Here is a 24103-nt window from a genome sequence, read left to right as displayed (position 1 = left end):
CCAGGGTCATCCTGAACCCGCAAAGGCCCTGGAGCAACAAGGGCCCCCTTGGCCCCAGGGGGAAATGGTGAGTAGGTGGAGACTGGGGGCAGGTGTGCAGCCCCTGGGGCTGGGTGGGCCTGAGGAGCCGGGGGTGGGAAGCAGGTGTGTGGACCCAGCGCTCTCCTGCGTTCTGGGGGGTGTGCTGCCTGGTGATGCTGCCCCTGCCCACAGACTCTCCTCCTCCCCGTCCCCTATGCTGGGGGCTCCGCTCTTGGCCCTTGTCCTCCAGGCCGTCCCCCTGGATGTCCCATGGGTGCCCTGGACAGCCCTGAGCTGGTCGTCGGCTCCCAACCTGCTCCTCATCTGTGCCCCTCACCTGGGTGACACTCCCTCAGGCTAGGCACGGGGCCGTCCTGGGTGCCTCCAGCCCTTTCCTGTCCATCGGGCCTCACCTCCTCCAACCGAGCTGCCGACCAAACACTGGTCCCTTCAGCCTCACTGCCCAGCTGTGGCCTCCCAGCATCCCCCGCATGCCACTGGCCTAGATGGGAAGCACTGACCCCATCATGTGCCCCGATCCCAACCCGCCAGCCCCTCCCCCACCTCCACACAGCAGCCGGCTGTCCCTGCCTTGGATCTGGACTTGAGCCTGGACTCCTGCTTACCCCGTGCTGGGCCCAGGATGCAGGGGCCGTCCCCGTGCTCGGCTGGACAGTTTTGTCCGGGTCTGATGGCACACAACCACCGAGTCTGCTGAGAGCTGGGCCTGGGGGACGTGGTCTGGGCGCGGCGAGTGGAGACGGAGGAAGGAGCAGGAGGGAGGTGGGGCAAAGAGTTTATTGTCTCTGAAAGGAGTGAGGGCTGTGGTCTCAACACACTGGTGGACACCGGCAGCATGACTCTGCCTGGGCCCCCTTGGACAGAGGTGGCTGAGACAGGGGAGGCAGCTGGCCAAGGCCACAGAGCAAGTTGGAGCCAGAGCCAGGGCGAGAGCCACTCTCTGGCCTTGCCCAGGCTCTTCCTGCCCCTCACAGGGCCCTGGACAGTCCTTTCAGGGCAAGGAACCTTATGCAGGGAGTTGTCACCCCAAATGGGGAGATACCTGTCTCCTCCCAGGGGAGCCTGTAGCCTCAGCTACAGCTCGGGCTGTGTGAGTAAAGGGCCATGGCCAAAGACCAGAGAGGCGGCCAGGTCCAGGGTGGAGGTGACTGCACCCTTCCCATGCCCTCAGAGAGGGAATGTCCCACCTGGTGTCTCGAAGCGGATGGTACAGGGCAGAGGCGGGAGGCGGGAGGACAGGGTGGGCCTGCAGGGTGGAGAGAACGTGCTCACAGCAGGGCCCAGAGGAGGCTGAGGCCCACGCGGAGCAGGAAGCCCCTCTGGAGGGCCCAGGGACTGCCCCGTGCAGCGGGTGCCCTGTTGCAGAGGTTTCCGGAGCAACACTGTCGGATGAGGCTGTTGAGGACCCCGGATCCCGACAACCACTCATACTTCACGTTGGCGTTGGGGCACCGGGGGGCACAGCGCTTGCTGAGCAGAAATCTCACCCTCAACCCTGCAGAAGAGAGGAGACGGGAGGGGAAGTGGCCCTGAGGCTCCAGGAAGGAGGACTCCAGGTCACGAGGAGAGGCAGGGGGCAGGTGCTCTCCAGGCGGGCAGCAAATGCGAGAACTAAACCTCAGATCAGAGAACTGTCGGCCCCTCAAGGGCTACAGATACCGTCTCCTGACCCCTTCACAGGTCAGGCGCTGCAGAGCAGTGGGTGCGTGGCTGCCCAAGATCACGTTCAAGGTCACAGCAAAGATGAGGTGGTGACACACGGCTTGGACCACCCCGGCCAGCTCAGGGGCCTCGAGTCTCGGGGAGACGGGGTGAAGCAGGGCAGAGCGGACAGGGATCGGGAACCACAGAGATCCTACTGGGCGCTCAGCCTGGGCTTGGCCATCTCCCCACTGTTCATCTCAAGACGCAGCAGAGACCCTGGAGGAAGCCCTGGAGGAATGCAAGACACTCAGAACACCCCGGACTGTAGAAGGGAAGACTCTCGTGGGTGGAACCCACCTGTGTTATGTTGTACGATGCTGTGTTGTGTGTGCAGTGTGGCATTATGTTCTGTTGTGTTGATTTACATTATGCTGTATTATACGGTAATTGTATCGTATGATGTTACGTTGTCTCATAGGCTACGAAGAATGCTGCTCAGTGGCACACGATTTAGGAGAGGCTGAAGGAGGGAAAGAGCCGGCCTCCTCGTCAGGAAGCCTCCAGGGCCCGACCTTGAGCAGCTCCCTCTGCCTGTCCCCAGCGATCAGGGTGGGGATCTCAGGCAAGGTCAGGGCACAGGGGAGGGGCCCCTGAAGAGAGCCCTCACCCCTGCCCACTCCCTGCTCTGAGGGGCCACCATCACACAGCCTCCAGCCACGCCTCCAGGCCCAGAAACTGTAAACACGATGCTTGGGTGGAGCCAAGATAAAGGAAATGGTGCTGAAAAAACAGGACCAGGGAGGCTCAGACCCTGTTCAGGCAACGCGTCCCTGCCCTCCCCGTGCACAAAGTCCTCCACACGGTGAGGACGAGGGGGAGGCTTCCGAAGGGGCGCCATGTGGGGAAAGGCTCACTGTGGAGATGAGGGTCAGACCACAGAGGAGGGGCTGGGCCTCCCTCCGTGTAAAAATCCACCTTGAAATGTCTTCGTCACCTGCCGGAAGCGTAACCAGGAAAGGAACCATCGTGCCGGTGATGCAGGAGTGAGGTTGGCGGGGCAAGTGGTGCAGGCCTGCACGCTGCACCGCGGCAGAGGCCGCAACGGCAAGTGCACCTGTGGTTCTCACCGGCTAGTCCACTTTACAGAGTCGCCTCCGGGAACCCAGTTGTGCAACATGTATTTCTTGCATCATTACTGGACAATCAGGAAACGGGGGCCCTCCTGAGGTTTAGTATGGGGAACCGATCAAATGAACGATGCTCCAGCCAGGCGCCTAGGACCTGAAGGCACACAGAAGAGGCGGCTCTGCTTGCGCTGGCAGGGCCCAGGGACCTGGAACCACCTGGCCAATCAGCACACGGTGCTCGTGCTTTCCCGGGAGAACAGATGGGTCCCCACCCCCGGCTCTCTCTGGACATCTTAGGGAAGAGTGCTTCTGGTGGTCTGCAGGTGACACTGCAGTGGGGCTGGGGCACGTGTTTGGGTTTTACTGTATAATCTTCTCTCAGGCTGTTTTTTATCTATTTATTTGTTTTATTTTATTTTTTGTGAGGAAGATCAGCCCTGAGCTAACATCCATGCTAATCCCCCTCCTAATCCTCCTCCTAATCCTCCTCCTTTTTGCTGAGGAAGACTGGCTCTGAGCTAACATCTATTGCCAATCTTCCTCGTTTTTTTCCCCAAAGCCCCAGTAGATAGTGGTATGTCATAGTTGCACATCCTTCTAGTTGCTGTATGTGGGACGCGGCCTCAGCATGGCCAGAGAAGCAGTGAGTCGGTGTGCCCCCGGGATCCGAACCCAGACCACCAGTATCAGAGCGCGAGCACTTAACCGCTAAGCCACGGGGCTGGCCCTCTCAGGCTGTTTTTAAAGTGAAGCCCTATGCCCTCAGCCCACAGTCAGCCACACGGGTGTGCGGCCTGGTGGGCAGCGATGGAGCAAGCAGGCGTCCTAGGCGCAGTGGCCTGCCTGGCTGACCCTGCTCCCCACGGCCACACCTCTGGCCTCCTGCTCTCCCCATAACTTCAGTTACACCAGAGCCTCTGCCCTGCGGACAGTTCCCAGGGGAGTGACATTAAGAACTGTACCTCAGAAGGAGGAGAAAAAGGGTAGCCCAATTCAGAATCTGAGGAAAGTCCCCCTTGAGTCCAGTGGGAGGAGAGAGCATGAGGTGCTGTCCGCCCAGCAGGTCTCAGGGCGCCCCTGCCCCAGCCCTGCAGAGAGCCCAGGGATCCAGGCCCTGTCCCAGGGAGGCTGGGGCACCCGCCCCTTCCCCCGCGCCCAGGGACTCACCTATGGTGACGATCGCGGCGTTCGAGACGCAGACCCGGTCCGTGGAGTAGCACGCGGCGGGTTTGCACAACGCCTGGCTGGAGACTTTGAAGCACTGGTAGCAGCTCAGGTTCACACCTGTGGGACAGCCACGGGCCTCGGTGGAGCCTGGCTGCGCACCTGGCCCGAGCGCACGGTGCGCCCCACAAGGCGAGCTTAAGAAACCCCGCGGAAAGAGTCCCCGAGATGAGATGCGCCCCAAGCGCCCGACTGGGAGCCCCCCGCAGCCCCCGAAGGCCGATGGCCCGCCCCCTGCCCCGGACCCCGCACCCCCTCTCCCTCACCTGGCTCTGTCGCGCCTCCACCAAACTCCGCAGACACCAGTAACGCCCACAGGCCTAGAACCAGCCCCTCCATGACGCCGAGGGCTCCGCCTGAGGGGGCTGGGGCCGAGCAGAGTAGGAGGCTTCACCCGGATCATCCCCCAACTCCCCCAGCCTCATCTCCCCTCCCCTCGATCCCGCCTCCCTGGACCCTTGTCATTCCATGCCCTTCAGATCCTGGTTCCCAGGGGACCCTCCTCCCAGCTCCTCCCCTCTACCTGGATGCAGGAGCTGGACACTTGGAGGAGAGTCAGCCCAGGGACGGGGCGGGCGTGGGGGCCTGTCAGCCCCTCCTAAGCAGCTCCTGCTCTGGGGAGGGTCTCCTGGGGTCCCTGAGGAGGGCAGCCTCAGCCTCCAGCCACCTCCTCCTGGAGCAGAAGCAGGGCAGGGACTCACCTCCCCTGCGGGTCCACCCCCTGGGCAGCCTCAGCCCCAGGTCAGCTCTGACGCTCCTCCTCATCTTGTAAACAGATCCGTGTGCAGAAGGGCTCCAGATCACACCGCGTGGACGGGGAACCAGATCTGGTCCCTGCCTCAGGGGCCCACGGAGGGCTGACACAGAGACGTTCCTTCCCTGCAGTGTGGCAGGAAGTGGCCTGATGTTGGAGGTGGAGGAGAGAGAAGGAGGGCTTCAAGGGGGAGGAGGGACCATTGGAGCTGGAGAACAGGTGACGTCTGGGCAATCGGATGAAGCAAAGGCAGTCCAGTGGGGAAAGGGAAGCGTCCTGAGCCAGGCTCTGAGCAGGAACCCAGGAAAGTACTGCTCAAGGGCCAAATGGTGGGGGAGGGGAATGGGGATAGGAGGGGAGGAGGGAGAAGAGGGGAGGAGGGGGAGGAAAGAGTGAGAGGAGGGAGGGAGAAGGGGAAAGAGGAGGGAGGAGGATGGAGGAGGAGAGAGAGGAGGATGGGAGAGGAGAGGGTGGAGAAGGAGGAGGAAGGGCGGAGGAAGAACAGGTGATCAGATCACAGGCACCGAATCTTGAATCTTTTCATTGTTTCTCCAGTGCTTGGAGCCACTTCCCCACTTCCCCACTTCCCCCTGTGAGGGGTAGCGTGGGAGGCCGAGGAGAAGGGGGCGAGCCCTGAGCTTCAGTGGGCGTCTGTCCCCAGGCGGCCTCTTGGCCCTGAAGGACTGCGGGGATGCTGCTTCCGCAGGACCCACAGCTCTGTCCACCTCCGCAGGACACGGGGCTGTGCCTCCTCCAGGACCCCGGAAGGTCTGGGACCCTGCAGAGGGGCTGGAGCCTGAGCGGCCAGCAGGGCCTTCACCCGTGTCTGCACAGCTCCTTTCCTCCTGCCCAGGGCTGCTGCCCGCTGCAAGACTGGGCCCGGGGCTCTGGAGACTGAGGTCCTCAGCTCTGGCCAGGCTTCCTCCCATGGGGTGTCCTTCTCCTGCAGCTGAGTCCCTTAGTGCCGCTGACTGTGCCTGTGACGGGCCCACCGGGTCTATTAGGGGGTTTAGATGTGCTTGGGCCCCATGGAGGTTCTTTTCCAAAATTTCCCCGGCCTCGCGTAGATCTGCAGTGTGGGGGGCCCTTCCCATTACAGCGCAGACCCGGACACCTCCCCGCCCAGCTCATCGGCGCAGTCCCCTGCAAATCCTCCCTTTGTCCCCTCTGTCATTCTTGTTTTCAGAGCTTACAGAGCTGACGTGTCCTCGCTGGGACCTGGTTCCCATGCACCTGTCCTCACAGGAACCAGTGTTGAAGATAAGAACCCAGGGACACTTGTTAAAGTCCAGTAAGGCTTACTGTGTGTGTATGGGGGGGAGGGGGTTGTTGCGATGGGTGCAGGGCCCAGTGCAGTGGGAGAGAGCTCGGGCTGGACCCTGAATACAGCAGGGGCCGCGGGGTTTATAGCCAAGGAGCAGGTGGAGGCAGTGGATGGAAAATACTAAAACGAAACATGGCAGGGTGGGGTTCTGGCTGCACCGACTTGACAGGATTCTGGTTGAAGGCGGCCGGAGGGGTCAGACCTCACCTGGGGGGTGGGGGACGAGGAACCCGATCAGATAGCCAGGATGGGGGTCCTTGCTAAAACTGGATTTACAAGGAAGGGCACAGCTGGGCCCAGGAGGAGGTTCAGGAGCCTGACTAGAGTTTGGTCAGGCAAAGATCTTTGTCACCAGACAGCAGGGAGCTGACCAGGCAGCAGGAGTGTGAGCCCCGAGGGCAGGGCAGTGGTCCAGGGTGGGGCCCTCTCCCCTCTGGAGCACCGTCACACCCCCATGACCTCACCTGGGACCAGCCAGCTCTAAGGGCCCCGCCTGCACCCAGGTGTGGGCAGGGAATGCTGCTGTCTCCTCTGACCCTCCCCGGTCCCCTGTCTCCCAAGGCTGCCCCTAAGGGTGCCCTCAGCTGGATGCCAGGTAGCCGCACAGCCTTTCCCACCATGTCCCATCAGTCAAGTCTTTCCCAGGTTCCCTATTCTGTGTTCCTTCCTGCCTTTCTTTCCTCCATCACAACTTTCTGGGCGCCTGTGATGAGCAGGCAGGGGGCCCTGGATCTGGATTTGCAGGTGAGGCGGCCCTGGTCCTGCCCTCAGGGGCCCAGCCAGAGGCGAGTGGGTGGAAAGACAAAGGGATGACTGGTAGTTGGGAAGGGCCATCCCTGGCCCCACAGTGACTGCTGCCTGCCACCTCCACCAGTGGCCTTTGGTCCACCGGGCGGCCCAACCAGCAGCTCTGTCCCTGCTCCCTGTCTTGCCTGGGGCATGTCCTAGGGACCACCCCTAAGCCCCCTGCCCAGCCAGGCGCAGCCTCCGTGGGGGTGGTGGGCCCAGAGCCCCGGCCCCTCCTGCTGTCCAGCCTCTGCCTGGGCTGGGCTTGGGGTGGGCCCAGAGGGGATGGGACTGAAGAAGCGTGTGGCGGTTCATCCACTATGTCAGGTGCTTGCTCATGTCCATTCAGGCTGTAATCGCATTGAATGTGAGTTTGGGTTGTGAAATCCACAAAACCAACAAGGGAGAGGATGGTGGTGTTGCAGGCGGTGTGATAAGGGGCCTGGGCGGTGGTGGGTTGGCAGGCGTGGCTGTCCCGGGAGGAGTGGGGCGGGTTCATCTGGAGCGGGGCTGGTGGCACGCTGTCCTGGCCACGCGGAGGGGTCGTGCTTGGGTCACACTGCTGTCAGCACCCCGAGTGGGAGGTGGCCATCCTCACAGTTGACCACTGTTTCTCTGGCACTGGGCCAGGGGTGTCGCGGGCACAGTGGGTGGGGGTCACTCAACGTCCAGATGCCCCCAGGCCTCCTTCCTGATCTCGTTTGTGAAGCAGCTTCTGGGAAGCTCTGGTTCCTGAAGGTGATAGGAGTGGGGAGACATGAGGAGGAAGAAGGTTCAGAAAAAGGCAGGGAAGGGCCTGCGGGCGCAGGGTGGGTGGGGGAGCCGGACTGGGGTTCTCAGAGTCCTTTCTGGGATCACAGGATGATCCTGGCTACCAGTCACCCTAGCTCCCCGGCAGGCACCGCCCTGTTACTTTCCCTGGGAGCCCTGTGGGCTGGGGATGGGTGGGGGGCCCCCGAGCGTCTTTTGCCCACATCTCTCTGCTTTCAGAAATAAACAGGACCGGGGCTGAGGCGTACGTATGTCACTTGGTCCCCAGGAGGGATGGCAGGCCCTGTACCCAGGTCAGGAATCTACAGGGGGAAAGGGAGAAGGCGTGTCTTGGGCCTTTTTAGATCGGGTGCACAGGTGTGTGAGCTTCCCACAATTCCTGGAACCCAGACGAGGCTCCCAGCAACCGGGCCTCCGCCCGAGCCCGGTGATGGGAGGGTCCCTCGGGTCCCTGCAAACCCCCTGTCCCGGGCCCCACGCTGAGTGCATTCTTGGTGTTGGTGTGAAGTTGGCGTGCGCCCCGCCAGCCTCAGCCCCGAGCCCAGACAGCACCTGCTGCGGCTCGGGCCCTTCTTGGGGGCAGGGAGGAAGGCAAGCCCACCTGACCCACGGCTGTGACCCAGCAGCTGGCCAGCCTGACAGGCACAGACAACGAGCCCCCTGCGGGGACAGGGCATTTGGGTGAACATCAGTTCTGCTCCCAGTAAGCACTCTGTTACCCACCCCCTCCGCCCGCCACCGCCAGAAACTGCTCTGCAGCCCCCAGAGAGACAAAAGCGCCCTCTGCCCCAGAGCAAGCAGGGGCATGGCCTGTGGCCTCCTGCTCCCCGAGAGGTCGGCCCATGGACATCAGACACCGTCCCTGCCTGGGCCTGCACACGACTGCCTCCTCCGTCCCGAGACGGAGCACAGCACGAAAGCTATGGGCCTGCCAGACCCGCCAGGGCCACACCGCCGAGACAGGCACGAGCCAGCGGCAGGGCGTTCCTGCAGGTGGATCTCCTGGGCTTCTCGCTCGTGCAGAGGTTTCCCTGGGTCCCGGCTGCGTTGACACTTGCTCCAGGTGTGGCCCTGTGTGTCCGCTGACCGCCCTCACCGTCCGGGTCCCGCACGACCGTCTTTGGCTCCTGCTCGGGTTCCCGAGCTCATTGCGTCTGATGGCAGCGCTGGGTTTGCAGCGTCGGTGGGCCCGTCCTGGGGACACGGGGTGCTCTCCAGGCCCCATCTCAGCCCCAGGCCACAAGGTGACGGAGCGTGCCAGCGACAGTTAAAGGACAGGCCTAGGCAGCCTGTGGGAGGACAAGGGGACCCAGCTGGGCCGCACATCTCAGGCCGCGGTCTGGGTGTCACGCAGGTCTGGGTCTCCACTTGTCACTGGAGCGCACCATCCACCCTCCTCGGCTGGGTCCCTCCTTTCCAAGTACTGACGCCGCGGCCTCCGTGGGGGACCCTGCCAGGGCCTTCTAGCCCCTTCTGCCCCTTTCTTAAGACTCAAATAGACGGAGAATTAAGATGGCTATTAAGCAGCTATGGAAACCCATTTCAAAAGAGTTTAGAAATTCAGCACTTGGTGCTAACCAATTCTTGAACAGGATGTACTCATATAGAAATACGTTTCTGTAAGAATGCTTTCTCTTTCGTGCATGCAACCTTCCAGACAAAAGTCCTAGATGAAAATAGTGAATGATTTTCTTTGTAATGTGGAGTTTTGATGACTAAAGGGGACACACTGGTGACACACCACGAGGACCTGGCGCCTGGGGAGGCGCTGGCCGGAGGTTCCTGGTCTTTGTTTCCAGACTTGCTCTGAAAGCCTCCTCCTCCTACACAAAACCGAACCAGGACAAACGCTCCAGTGCTGCCTTTCCCAGCGGCTGTGAGCAGACGGTGAGCCTGGTCACAGCTGGGCTGGCAGAGGAGCCTCAGCTCTTGTTCGTCCCCACGTGGGAGGACAGCCGAGGGCTGGACAAACAGGCCAGTTTACAGCTGACTGCCCTGGCAGTCCCTCTGAGACCAAGGACTGGGCGGGAGGCCCCAGGGTGGGGGCACCGACGAAGCCCACACTGGGCGCCTGCTGACCCTCATGGCCCATTTCGAGTCCTAACATCACAAACTCCGTGTGTCCAGGGCACCCCACGCCCATGGGACCGTGTTTCTCACGTGCGCCCCGCCAGTCTCCACTCTGCCTGGCCCTGAAGCGGCAGGTCCGCATCGGGTCATGGCCCAGAGCTGTGCCCGGGCTGCTGCCTGGCGCCAGGTGAGGAGACACAGACGGAGCTCTCCGAGGTGGACCCGGCGCTCAGAGGCGTCTCTCCCTGCTGTGGCCCCAGTGAGCCTCACGGCTGTGGTCCACCCACCGGGCCGGCCCATGGGCATGCTGCGAGTGACCCCAGTGCTGGCCTCGGTCGGCTGCTGCCTCCGAACACTTCCCGGGTCACTGTGCCCGCCCCTCAAAGTCCCAGCCATTCGGCCCCACGATGGGGCAGCCTGAGTGTCACTCAGGTCCTGAGAAACCAGGGAGTAGGGCGGGTCGTCCGGCTGCAGGCAGGAACCCTGTGTGCTTTCAGCCACAGAGGCCCTCCCTGCAGGCGGGCCTTGGGGGGAGGTGCCCCACAGCTGACTTGGGGCTCGGTGGTGCCCTGCAGCCCCAAGGGGGTCAAGGACATAGGTCTCCAGCTGCCCTGCCCCTACACACACCTGCAGGCCTAGCCCAGGAGCCTCTGGCCGCCCCTCACCCTCTCCCAGACCCCTGGGTCATCAAACCGCAGGAGCCTTTTGCTCAGGGTCCCCTCCTGGGGAAACCACCCCCACCTCACGTCAGTCCGCAGGAAGTGCTGAATGCCCACCCACCGTTCCCTCCATTTCTGCTCTGGCTCTAATGGCTCCTCTGAGCCCTGACAGCTCCGCTCTCTCTGCGGCTCAGCTGAGCCCCTGGTGGCCCCCACATGCTCCGTGCTAAGGGGGGTTGTGGTGACGCTTCAGGTCTCTGTGCGTGAATGACAGCTCGCACCCTGATCCCACAGTGCCTGAAGCTTCTGGGTGCCCCGTAGCCTCCTTGTACCGTCCTCTGAGTTGAAGCCTGGGCGCCTTGGGGAAGGGCGGGGGTCACCACCTGTTTGCTCCTGTTGTGGTGAGGTCCTTTCTCCTGGGGACCCAGCACCTCCCAGCCCATGATTCCAGGTCTGCAAACTGGCTGAGGTCCCGAAACTGGGCGAGGGATTGTGACTTTTCATTGGGGCGACTGCACTCAGCCTCCCATTTACCCTCCTAGATCTCCTTGCTGGTGCAAACTGAAGAGTGAGTGGTGAACCGTGAATGGTCAATACTACTCTGGTTGGCTGCCCATCTACTTTGCCCTCAGGGACGCCGTGTTCTCCGTAGCTTCTGTGGGTCAGGCTCCCTGGACTGCCACCCTGACGCGCAGGCTGATATGATCGTCACCACCCCTGGTTTCGGGCTGCTGAGCACTGCCCTCTGTGAGCCAGGGCCAGCCTGGCAGCTCGTGGATGCAGCAGCGTGTGGCAGGAGGGAGGCTCTGCCGGGTCCAGGAGCAGGGACGCCCCCCTCCAGAGCAGACAGAGCTGCTGCTGCTGCTGAACCCCAACATCTCCGCACCGACAACTGAGCCCCCAGCAGAGCCTGTCCCTGACGGAGACCAAGCAGCCGCTTGTGGGGTGAGGATTGTGTGCCTTTCCTGCCCTGCAGGGGGCGCTCTTCCAGCCTGCTGGAGCTGGACATGTACCAGGTCCGGGTTTGCCTTCTTGCCCCCAGTGCCTCGATCAGCACCTTTGTCTGAGAATCACAGAGCGATTTGCTGCCTCGGACTCTTGTATGACATCAGCCCAGACAAAGGGACAAACTTCAAACCCACAGATATGAGGGTCCCAGGGCTGCTGGCACCAAGTTCCATGGATCTGGATGACTTACAACAAAAGCGACTTACGATCTCACGGCTCTGGGGGCTGGAGCGCCACAGTCCAGGTCCGGGAGGGCCGCGTCTCTGAGGCTCTGCGGACGCTCCCTCCTGCCTCTTCCAGCTCCCCGGGTGCTGGCCGTCGTTGGTGGTGCTCCGTTTGTGGCAGCATCACCACAGTCTCTGCACCATCTTCACACGGTCCCCCTCTCTGTGTGTCTCTGTGTGTCCCCACGTCCCCCTCCTTACAAGGACACAGTCATTCTGGATCGAAGGCTCATCCTAACCCAGTCCCACCTCATCTTAACTTATTCCACCTGCAAGACCCTGTTTCCAAATAACGTCCCAGTCGCAGGTCCGGGGGTTGGGCTTGAATGTATTTCTTTGCGGACAAGATTCAACCCAGTACAAGAGGGACGACATTGGGCACACGGACATGGAGCCCCTGTTCGCATCACGCCCCCGTCACTCGGCAGCTGTGGCCTCGCGGAGCACGAGCGCGACCTTCAGAGATGAAGTCCAGATGTCAGATTGCGGACGGCACCGCGCGGTGTGGCCGGGGCCCTTCACGGCGGCTGCCGCGTGACGCTGTGACTCTGGGACCAGCACATGGGGGCCTGGTGACCCGGGGGTGGAGGTCAGAGGCTTTCCTCCCCCCATTTCCCAGGCCTCCTGTTCTCCATACCTTGGACGTCTGCTGGAGTAGAAGGCCTGACACAGGATGGGCGTGTCCATGGGCCGGGAAGGTTTTGTGGGAGATCAAGATTTGGCCACCCTGAAATCTATCTCTTTACCTTGGTTGTTTTCTCTGAGGACATTTGACCTCCCCCACTAACTGCCTAAAGAATTTGACATGGTAGCTCCTTCCTGGAACAGATCTATCATGATGGCTGTAAAGATAACGTAGGGTAAATGTTACAATAGGAAAGGCACCAACAAGCCCCTCTTATCAGAAGTTCTGTCTCTCTGGCCACATTCTCTGGATGACCCTGCGAAGAGTTGCCAGACAATCATTTACATTTATAAGGGAAATCTCCATTTGTAAAGGTATCTCCCTCTCTGTTTGGAGAAGAGAGGGGGATGAGCTCATCTCTAGTGACTTGTCAATGTGGAAGGTGAGGCCTTGAGCTACATAATAAACCTTACTCTTGTTTACTGTGCTTTAGTGGTAATCTCCTGTAACTGACTCCCCCCACCCCCAAAATCCTCCTTTGTCATTGGCTGAAAATGATATTTAAGACGAGAATTTCTGCTATTGTGTTGAGAAACGCAGTGTCCCTGCTTTCTCCCATGTATACATGTTATTAAACTTGGTACTATTTTCTCCTGCTAACCTGTCTTGTTAATTATTTGGCCAGCCGGAAGAACCTTAAGGGAAAGGGCAGAGGGTGATTCTCCCTCTTCCCCTGACAGTTTCACTACACCGAAATCTGTGCTGCCCTCTGGATATCGTGAGACCTTCTACCAGCAGAACAGCAGGCAAAAGAGGGACTGTCTTGTCCGGGGTGATGGACTCGAGTTGTGATGAGATTGGTTTCCTCTAAATCCTGGCGACGGGGAGGAACCCACGTGAAGATGGGGCACTAACCAGGCACTCCTCGGGCCTCTGTGCCTGCTGAGAATCGGGGCAGGCAGGCATTCTAGCCGCCACCGGCGGACACAGGCACAGAAGTGACAGGCCCAGAGCCCTCGGGAAGGGCGCGTTCCTCCTGCGAAAGTGTATGTGGGAGCCGCTCGGGGCGCCCTCCACTCCGCCTGCAATACAGACACGGCCGCTGTTCACCCTTCAGGATCTGCCTCCCCTTCAAGCCAAGGCCAGGCTCAAATCCAGCAACGCGTGAAAGAGGAAATGTCACGAGCAATCGGGTTTTATCCAAGGAGTGGAGAGTTGACTTAACTTTTGAAAATACGTCAGTGTAACTCACCATCTTAAAAGACCAAAAAGAGGAATAAAACGTGTTCACCTTGATACAGAAGAGCCGTTTCACAAAATTCGACTCAATTCACGATAAAATCTCTTAGCAAATTAGTAGCAGACAGGAATTCCCCCAACTGGTGAAGGGAGCCTATGACAAACCCAGAGCTGGGGACAGATGTAAGTGAAAACCGCAGCTTCCTCCCCAAAGTCGTCCGTCCCACTACTTCTGTTCCTTTCACAGAGGACCTGGCGAGTCAGGTAAGGCAAAGAAAGAAAGAAAAGGCTGACAGGATGGAGAGCAAGAAGCAAAACTGTCCTGATTGTACAGGCCTGGCTGTCTGTGGGGAAAACCCATGGAATCTTCATCAAACTTACTATGATACGCAGGAGACAAGATTAATGTAAAAAATTGATTACATTCCTATTTTCTAGCAGCAAATAATTCAAAATGGAAATTTAAAATTCAGTGAGACTTGACACCAAAACTGCAATTTATTAAAGGAAAAATGGACAAACTGGGCTTCATTAAACTGAGAGAGGTCTGCTCTGTGGAAGCCCATGTGAAGGGGTGAGAAGACGAGAGACAGACTGCAAGCAAATATTTGCAAACCGCACACCTGACAGAGGGTTAGTACCTAGAAGGTGTGGGGACTCTCAGAACTCAACAGTAAAAACAAACAAACAATCTCACTAGAAAATAGGCAAACGGCCTTTCACTGAAGAGCATCTGCAGAGCAACACGCACCTGACGTGTGTTCAGCATCACTGCCAGGGGGTGGCACCAAACCACAACGAGCATTGACCACACACCTAGCGGAATGGACAACGTAAAAATCAACCACAAGGACGAATGTTGGTGAGGACGCGGAGGGAATGTAAAACGGTACAGCCACTCCGGAAAATAGTTTGGAAGCTTCTTGTAAAATTAAATCTGCGCTTACCACATGAGCCAGCCGTTGCACTGTGGGGCATTTATCCTGGAGCAACGGAAACTCGTGTCCATGCAAAAACCTGTGCGTGACCGCTTGTGGCAGCTTTGCTTGTAATGACCGAGAGCTGGGACAGCCCAGAGGGCCTTCGACAGGTGGGGGGTTAGACAAACTGTGGTCCTTCCGTGTCATGCAACACTCCAGCACTCAAAAGGGTCGCACTGTTGATACACGCAACTTGGATGAATGTCCAGGGAATTAAGCTGAGTCCGGAAGCCAATACCAAAAAGATACGCTCATATGATTCCATTTTCACAGCAGTTTTGAAATGACAAACTTTTAGAAACGGAGAGCAGATGAGTGGTTGCCTGAGGTGGGGACGGAGTGGGCTGAGAGGGAGGGAGGTGCGTGTGGTTATAAAAAGACAACAGGGAGGGTCCAGGTGATGATGGAAGTGTTCCGTGTCTTGACCGCGGGGGATGCAGGAACCCAAGGGGGATAAAATCAGGTAGGACTAAAGACGCTCCACACCAGGGGCTTCATGGAGAGTGTAAATACGACTGGGGGGAGGTATCAGTGTCCACATCCTGGTTGACACTGTGCTGTAGGTTTGCAGCTGTAACCACTAGTAGGCACTGGGTAAAGTGTGCACAGATTTCTCGGTTATTTCTTAAAACGCCATGTGAATCTACAATTATCTCAATAAATTACAAAAAATAAAAAAATCAATGTCACATAGAGTATCATCAAAAACATGGCATGCTTAGGAATAAATCTAACAAAATACGTGCAAACCAAATTAAAGAAGACTTAAATGTATGGAGAGCTTGATGACGTTCATGGACGGGAAGACTCGGTGTTCTTGGGGTTTCTGTTCTCCCCAAACTGATCTCCACGTTCCTGCAATCTCAGTCAGCACCCAGCTGGCTTTATGAAGAGATTATTAAGATCATAAGGTTACATGAAAATGCAAAATGCCTAAAACAGCCAAAACAATTTAGAGAAAGAGGAACAACTCTGGAGATATGACACTACCTGACTTTAAGTCTGACTATCAGGCCACGGTAATTAAGGCAGCGCTGTTCTTGGAGTAAGGATGGACATATGGATCAATGGAACAGAGCAGAGGCTTGGAAATAAACCCACACATATTCGGTCAATTGATTTTTACAAAGTCGTCAAGGTAATTCAATGCGGAAAGGACCATCTTTTCAACACATGGTGCTGGACCAGCTGGACATCCACACCGGGAAATAAACCTCAACCCATGTCTCCTTCATACACTGGACCTAATCGTTTATCATTAATCTGTGAAATGGATCTAAAACCTAAACACAAAAGCTAACACTACAAAACTTCTAGAAACACATATGGGAGATAATCTTTGTGACTTTGGGCAAAGATTTCCTAGATAGGACACAAAAAAGCATCATTTCTAAAAGAAAAAGATATAAATTAGACTTCACCAGAATTAAGAACTTCTGCCCTTGGAAAGATACTGTAAGGAAATAAAATTGAATTCCAAGGCCAGGAGAAAATATTTGCGTACATTAAAAAAGAACTTGTATCGGGGCCGGCCCGGTGGCGCAAGCGGTTAAGTGCGCGCGCTCCGCTGCGGCGGCCCGGGGTTCGCTGGTTCGGATCCCGGGCGCGCACCGACGCACTGCTTGGCAGCCATGCTGTGGCGGCGTCCCATATAAAGTGGAGGAAGATGGGCACAGATGTTAGCCCAGGGCCGTCTTCCTCAGCAAAAAGAGAGGAGGATTGGCGGATGTTAGCACAGGGCTGATCTCCTCACAAAAAAAAAAAAAAAAAAAAAAAAAAGAACTTGTATCTGGAATATATAACTCATGCACGCAATTTCATAAATAGAAAAAAAATAACTCTATAATAAATGGGCAAAAGATTTGAACAGACACCTCAGCGAGGAAGAAATTCAGGCGGCAACAAGCGCCTGAAAGGATACTCAGCATCTTTAGTCCTTAGGAAGATGTAAACTAAAACCATGATGGGACACCACGACACACCCATGAAAACGGCTGTAACCACAGACAGACCCGCTCAGTGTCAGGGAGGATGTGCGGGGTGGCGCTCTCTCACTGGTGCAGACGCAAAATGGTGCAGCCACTTGGGAAAAGTGCTTGGCAGTTTCTCATAGAGTCAACCATACTCTTCCCACGTGACCCAGCAATCCCCTCCTAGGTTTTTACCCAAAAGAAATGAAAACGCGTCCAAACAGACTTGTGTGCACACGCTCACAGCAGCTTTATTCATCCATCTTTACATCCACACGAGAGAACATCGCTCAGCAACGTGAAGGAATAACTATGCATACGTGCAACAACATGGACGAATCCAAAACCATTCTGCTGAGTTAAAGGGGGAAGACAGGAAAAATCACACATACCATATGATTCTATTTATAAATCTTAGAAATGGACTTTCTATGTTCTACGTATTGAAATTCTAGAAAGTGCAGCAAGAGCGAAGCAGAAATCAAACCAGTGATGGCCAAGAGTGGGGCTGACCGCAGGAGGGGCTGGGGCCTTTGTGGGAGGGAGGAAGTGTTCTCTGTGCTGATTGTGGTGGTGGTTACATGACTGGATATATTTATCAAAAGCTCATGAAACTGTAGGCTTAAAATTAATAAATTTTATTTTTACAAATAACACCTCAAAAAGCCGACTTATAAGAAACTTTCCACAAGGCCAGCCCCATGGCATACCGGTTAAGTGCACGCAGTCCATTGCTGGCGGCCCGGGTTCGGATCCCAGGTGCGCACCACCGCATCACTTGGCAGGCCATGCTGTGGCGGCGTCCCATATAAAGTGGAGGAAGATGGGCATGGATGTTAGCCCAGGGCCACTGTTCCTCAGCAAAAAGAGGAGGATTGGCATGGAGTTAGCTCAGGACTAGTCTTCCAGAAAGAAAGAAAGAAAGGAAGGAAGGAAGGAGGGAAGGAAGGAAGGAAGGAAGGAAGGAAGGAAGGAAGGAAAGAAGGAAGGAAGAAAGAAAGAAACTTTCCACAAAGAAAAACGCCACATTTAGATGCTCTCACTGGTTAATTCTTCCAAACATTCAAGGAAAAGATGATATCAATCTTCCAGAACCTCTTTCAGAGGAAAGAAAGAAAGGAACCCTTCCTAATTCATTTTAAGAGGCTAGCAGAAGCTTGATTTTTAAAAGAAGTGGACAAGGTATTAAAGAAAGGAAAATTCCCGGGCAATCTCCCCTGACAATTAATGAAAACGTATTGTAAAATATAATATCAGAAAATCACCAGTGGCCCACACAAAGGAAAACATATTATATATTCCAACATATGCAGAAAATCATTTGATAAATTCAACCCAATTTATGATAACCGTCTCAGCAAACTGGGACTAGAAGGGATCTTTCTATCCTGATAAAGGTCACTATAAACCAGGCTCTAACCTGCACCATCTTTCTGGTGAAACACTGAGCACTTTCCCGCGTCATCACCACTTCTACTCACTCTGCTGGAGAAAGGAACGGGGGCATTTAAGATGAGCAATCACCTCTCACCATTTGGACATCATATGATTTTGAATTTAGAATATGAGGTACAGAGCAAATATTGGAATTAATACATGAATTTAGAAAGGCCATTGGCTATAAGATCAACATATAAAGACCAATTGTCTTTCTACATACTAGCAATAATACATTTAGAATCTTAAATTTAAAAACCCACTGGATTCCGGGCTGCCCTAGGGTAATTTCAGCTGCCTCTATCCAGACCTCTTTACTCCTCCGAGCAGGAGGAGGAATGCAGATCAACAGAGAGGGAACGGAGCCCCAGCTCTCCCGTGACCTCAGCGTGCACAGGAGGTGGACATGCTGCAAACGTCAATGACCTCTCTGGACCTGGGGACCTGCTGTGCAGAGTGGGTGTCGCTGGGGAGACAGGGAAAAGAGGGGAGGAAGGAATGAAGGGCCGGAGAGTGAGGGACCCAGAGAGAAGCCACCTTTGGGAGGGGGCCAGCCCCTCCTGTGGGGAGCTGGAAGCTGGCCTGAGACCTGGTGGTCAGGGGACTGGCTACAGGCCACCCACCTGAGACGATGTGGGCATGCAGGGGCAGTGGGACATGTGTCCCTTCTGGGGAAGGAGACCAATAGGAGGGTGACACCCTCTGAGGCTTGGTGGCAAATGGAAAGAAGGAAGGAAGAAGGGGAACTAAGCGCTGCAGCAACCAGAGGCTCACACTGTTGGAGGGCACCCCCCAGCCCCCTCCAGACAACGGACAACAGGGTCCAGCGTTTACCGACGCTGCACTTCCCCGAGCGGCCGGAAGAGGGCAGTCTTGGGACCAGAGGGCCCGGGAGCCCCGCCCGCGCTGTCCGCAGGTCGCTGCGGGTCCATCTGCACCGGAAGGAGAAAAAGCGAGAAAAAAGCGCTTCTGTGGACGGAAAGTGTCCCAGAAAACCAGCTGTGAGGCAGAATAAATCTGTTAACACCTGAATTAAAACACTTGAAGATGCGAAAAAACATTGCGCATCAGGAATTCAGAACCTCGAAACAAAAGTAGGCAGCAGAGAGAGAGGAAGATGCGAAATGAGAACTGACCGAATTGGGGACAGAAATGGAAGGAAGACGTCAAGTCGAACCTAGAAACCAAGACTGACGCACCGAGTCCCGGGAGCGTCACGTGGAGCTGTAGGGCGGAGACCGTGGGGAGAGCCTTGCAGGAGGAGAAAACCCGGATCCAGGCTACGGGGCTCCCTCGTTCCCGGGAAATGATCCCGAACAGCGAACTCACTCGAAGACCCCCGTAGGAAGAACGCGAGGCTGAAAGATGCAGAGATAACCCTTAGCTCCTACAATCCAAATAATATATGCAAAGAAAAACCCAGGTTGATAGCAGCCTTCTCAACAGCAACATGTAAAGCAAGACCCAGCGAAGCAGGAGATAAAGACAAACTCAGGAAAATCAAGTTTGAGCCGAGCATTTTGTGCAGGGTCTAGATGTCCCGGAAGTATTAATGCCACAGAAAAAGTGTCTAAAGCCAGAAACTTTGATCTCAGTGAAAAGGGAAAGAAATGACAACACAGGAACCAAATTCTCAACGCAAGAATGCTGGAGAATGAAGAAGAGAGGGGAGAGAAGAGAGTGCGGGAAGGAGATCGTGAAGGCAGAAGCTGAGCGGACGGTGCGGAGAACAAACACCAGCGATTAATCCGTCCAAACCTCGGTTCCCCGAAAAAACGAAATATCTGCATAAGCAGCTAACTCACCTCATCGCTAAAGAGACACAGGACAACACACAGAAGCATAAACACCCAGTGAGGTAATGATAGGAAACGGGAAACTTAAAAATCACCAGACTATTTCATACCCTTATACAAACAAAAGACCGCCGGGAAGTGGATAAATACCAGAAAAATGCTCCTAACCAAAATGTATCCCGGTAGAGACACAAAGCTGGGAGAGGTCAATTTCAGTAGAAAATAAGGAAACATAGTAAGAAACGACCCCAGAAAGGCCAGACTCAGAAGGTTCACACAAAATTCTACAAGATCTTCAAGACCAGATTTTCCCAACGACACATAGATTGTTTGAGAACATAAAGAGTTAGAAACACAAATTCTTTTAATGAAGCAAATACAGTATTGATAACTAAGCAAATAAAAATTGTAGAAAGAAAGAATCACAGATCAATATCTCTTGGACATGTCAGTGCAAAACTCTTAAATGTAAACAACCAGTATCCAACACACATTAAGAAAATAATTCAGGGGCCGGCCCGGTGGCGCAAGCGGTTAAGTGCGCCCGCTCTGCTGCGGCCCGGGGTTCGCCAGTTTGGATCCCGGGCGCGCACCGTCGCACTGCTTGTCAAGCCATGCTATGGCGGCGTCCCATATAAAGTGGAGGAAGATGGGCACGGATGTTAGCTCAGGGCCAATATTCCACAGAAAGAAAAAGAGGAGCATTGGCATCAGATGTTAGCTCAGGGCTGATCTTCCTCACACAAAACAAACAAACAAAGAAAATAATTCACTGTGACAAAGTAGGATATGTTCCAGGGATCCAGTGAGATTAAATATTAGGGAATCTGTTAATATAATTCATCATATTAGCAGATATGAAAATAAATATCACAGGAGTAAGTCCATAGACTTTGAAAATACCTTTGAATACATTAAGTATCCTTTCTTAATTAAAAATATCAAGAAAAATATAATCTCCTGAAGTCATCATATTACATTATAAGAAAAATACCAAAAGCATGCCCCTTACTCTTTGAGATTCAATCAGAAGTCTTCACCAACGCAATTAGAAAAGATCAAACAATTAGAGACATTGGAATGGAAAAAGAAGTAAAATCAGTCCATTTGTAGATAAGATAGCCGGAAACCCTAGAGAATAAATAATAAAAACAACAAATTTGGAAAACAATCAGTAACCAATCAGGAGGCAAAGTAAACATATAAAATTCGGTAACCACCAGAGGACTTCCCTTATCTGGGAGGATGAAGGAGACTGTGGCAGTGGACTGAGAAGGAAAAACCAGACAGACCGCACGTGTCCCACGTAAACTGTGTTGGAGAGCTGTGAGGGGACCAAGGACCACGGGAGCCAGAGTTCCAGAGGAGGAGAAACCCTCTGAGGTGAGCTGCCGCCTGCCGTCCGCTTCCCGGGCCGCCCGCCAGCCACAGCGGAGCTGAGGAAGGGTTCGGCCTCCACAGTCTCAGTTCCGAGGATCTGAAACCAATGACCTGACAGCCAAGGAGAAACCTGTCGACCCAAACACATTTTTCTACGTAGACCACGTGCTGAGTTCTGGGTGCAGGAGATGGCACCCCAGGGGGGACATCTGTAAGGAAGAGTGAAACCCCAGGAGTCTCAGGTTCTTGGGACTCAGATCCCCCTAAGGCAGGAGCCTGCCTCAGACACTCCTCCGTCTCGCTCTGAGAGACGAGCCCGACTTTGAAGCTGCAGCAGAAGCTGGCAGAGGGCGGCCTAACAGCAAAGCACAAAGGCCTCAGTGGGCAGGGTGGCCTCTCCCGCACTTTCCAGGCTGGGGAGGCAGCCCTGCCAGAATCTCAACCAGGAGCCTGAGAAACGGTGAGCAAGAGGTGACAGAGTCTTTCTGAACCTGCCGTACAGCCCCGGCCAAGCCCAACCTCCGATGGAGCTGATGTGATGAATTCTTCACACATGCTGATCTGGCTGGAAGAGGAAATGAGGGACCCTCTCCTGTGGATACACACGCAGCCTCCATGGTTCTTCTGTATACAATCCCCAGCACACAGCGAAAGTCCTTAGATATGAAGATGCTGGGAAATTGACCAATAACGATAGGGGGAAAGCCATACACACAGACCCACAGATAATCCAGATGATGGAGTTACCAGAAAAGGACTTTAAAATAACTGTGACAAGTGTGTTCAATGAAAGAGAGGAAAAGATGACCAGAATAGATTTAAAAACTGAGAGTTTGACAGAGAACGGATTCTATGAAACAAATCAAATGGGTCCTCTGTGTATTAGTCAGGATCCTCCAGAGACCAACAGAATGTGTGTATATATACAGAAAGAGATTTATTTTAAGGAACTGACTCATGCAATTATGGAGGCTGGCAGGTCCAAAGTCTGCAGGGTGGGCCTGAAGGCTGGAGACCCAGGAAGAGCCGATGCTGCAGACCCAGTCTGAAGGCTGTCTGCTGCATAATTCCCTCTTGCTCGGGGGAGGTTGGTCTTTGTTCTGTTCAGGCCTTCACCTGTTTGGATGAGACCCACCCACATAAGGGAGGGCAATCTGCTTACTCAAATTTCACCAAGTTAAGTGTTAATCTCACCCAAAACACCCTCCCAGAAACAATCAGAATAATGTTTGACCATGTATAGGGGTACTGTGGCCCAGCCAAGTTGACACATAAAATTAACCATTACAGTCTGGAACTAAAAAATAAAACATCTGAAATTAAGAATTCACTTGGAAGCATTTAAGAGCAGAAGACACTGTGAGAGTAGACAGAGATAGGAGAGTATCACATGGCCCCAGTGAAGCGTGGAGAGAAGACGACAGTGGAAAGAACAGATCAGAGCACGAGGGGCACGTGAGGCACAGACTGGAGTCCCAGGAGGAAGGAAGGAAGAGAGGGGAAATAAACACCTGAAGAGACAACATTTCTCAAAGTCGATGAAAGATAAGCCACAGATCCAGGAATCATAGCCGACTCGAAGCAGAATAAATGCAAAGAACGTCATCCCGGCAGGTCACGTTGCGATCTGAGGGCTGAGAACAGGAGACAGTCATGTCGCAGCCGAGGCGAGAGATGCGTTATCTACAGAGGAACAGTGCTCAGGACCCAGAGCCAACTTCGCCAAAGATACGGAAGCCAGAAGAGAATGAAATCGCATCTTTAATGTGATGAGTGACAAAACTGGCAACCCAGAATTCTATACCAAGAAAATATAATATTCAGAGACACAGAAAACAAGAGTTTTTGTACATACGTTGAGATACTTCGTTGCCAGCAGACTCATAGTACAAGACAGAAAGAAGGAAGTTCTTCAAGCCTCAGTGAAATGATTACAAACAGGAGTGTGAAAGTCTAGGAAGAAGGTCAGAGAAGCAGAAATGATAACTATTGGGACAAATATGAAAGAATATCTATGGTCTAAAACAACAGTACCAACAACATCTTGTGGGTTTACAGCATATGCAGGTAAATATGGAGACAGCAAAGTACAATGGCATGGAGGTAAATGAAGTTCCGCCTTGCCGTGCGCCTGAACTGTTCAGGACAGGGCAGAGCACTAATTTAGGGTGGACTATAGCAAGGCAAGGATGCAGACTGTAATCTCGCAGATCAACACGAAAGATCGTATAAGAGATACACCTACAAAGGAGAAAAGGAAATATGAAAAATATTTCATAAATCTGAAAGAATGCAGAAAGAGAAGGAACAGTTGGGAAAAATAAAAGCAAAGAGCAAAGTGGTGGACCTTACCTGTTTGGTGCTGGTCTCTGCCCATCAATACCCAGTGATGTGGCTGGACCGGCCCTTGTGGTTCTTATTATGATTGCAAGATGCCCTTAAGCAGTAGCCATTGGGAAACAGTGAGAAAATAAGGGTTTATAACCTACAGGACGTGAGAATTACACAGCACACCTGGAGTCACACAGCGAGGTCACGGGTAGACAGAGTGAGTGAGCGTGGGTCTGGGGTTCTGCTTTTATTGGGGTCAAGGGTGGGAGCCTAGGGTTTTGTGGGCTCACTCTTTGTTGGTGAATTTAAAACATAAGAGCAGGAGTTTAAATCTCAGGAAGAGAAAAAACAAGAGGCCCCCAAAGTCAGTTATAGAAACCAAGATCTCTGAAACAAAGGTGCCTGGTTGGGGGGAGTAGGGGGGGCTGGCTCTTTATCTAGTCCAGTGGCTGACAAGGTGTTTTCCAAGACAGCCATCATCGAAGTGGATGCCTCTGCAATCAAAGCTGACCCAGGCACTTGCATTACAAACAGAAAAGCCAACTGGCAGGGCTGCACTACATTAACCCAACGATATTAGTTCTCACATTAAATGTAAATGGACGAACATTCCAGTGTAAAGGCAACAATTTTAAGACTGGATAAAAAATGACAATAAACTGGTTACAACTCTCAGTTTAAAATAAGGATACAGAATAGCTGAAAGAAAAAG

At 54.4% G+C, this 24103-nt stretch overlaps 1 protein-coding gene across 1 annotated transcript; it reads right to left on the bottom strand.

Moving 5' to 3' along the window:
- Positions 1-603: 603 nt before the first annotated feature.
- LY6L (lymphocyte antigen 6 family member L) lies at positions 604-4400 on the bottom strand. The gene is made up of 3 exons (XM_058565041.1): positions 4304-4400; positions 3977-4097; positions 604-1530 (listed from the first exon to the last, which is right to left on the bottom strand). The coding sequence occupies exons 1-3, from the start codon at positions 4374-4376 to the stop codon at positions 1311-1313; spliced, it is 414 nt and encodes a 137-aa protein (XP_058421024.1). The 5' UTR covers positions 4377-4400; the 3' UTR covers positions 604-1310.
- Between the last annotated feature and the right edge of the window lie 19703 nt (positions 4401-24103).

Source organism: Diceros bicornis, chromosome 21, assembly GCF_020826845.1.
Source record: "Diceros bicornis minor isolate mBicDic1 chromosome 21, mDicBic1.mat.cur, whole genome shotgun sequence".
Classification (NCBI taxonomy): Eukaryota; Metazoa; Chordata; class Mammalia; order Perissodactyla; family Rhinocerotidae; genus Diceros; species Diceros bicornis.
Note: the sequence above shows the minus strand (reverse complement) of the source record. Positions and strands in the feature narration are given on the sequence as shown.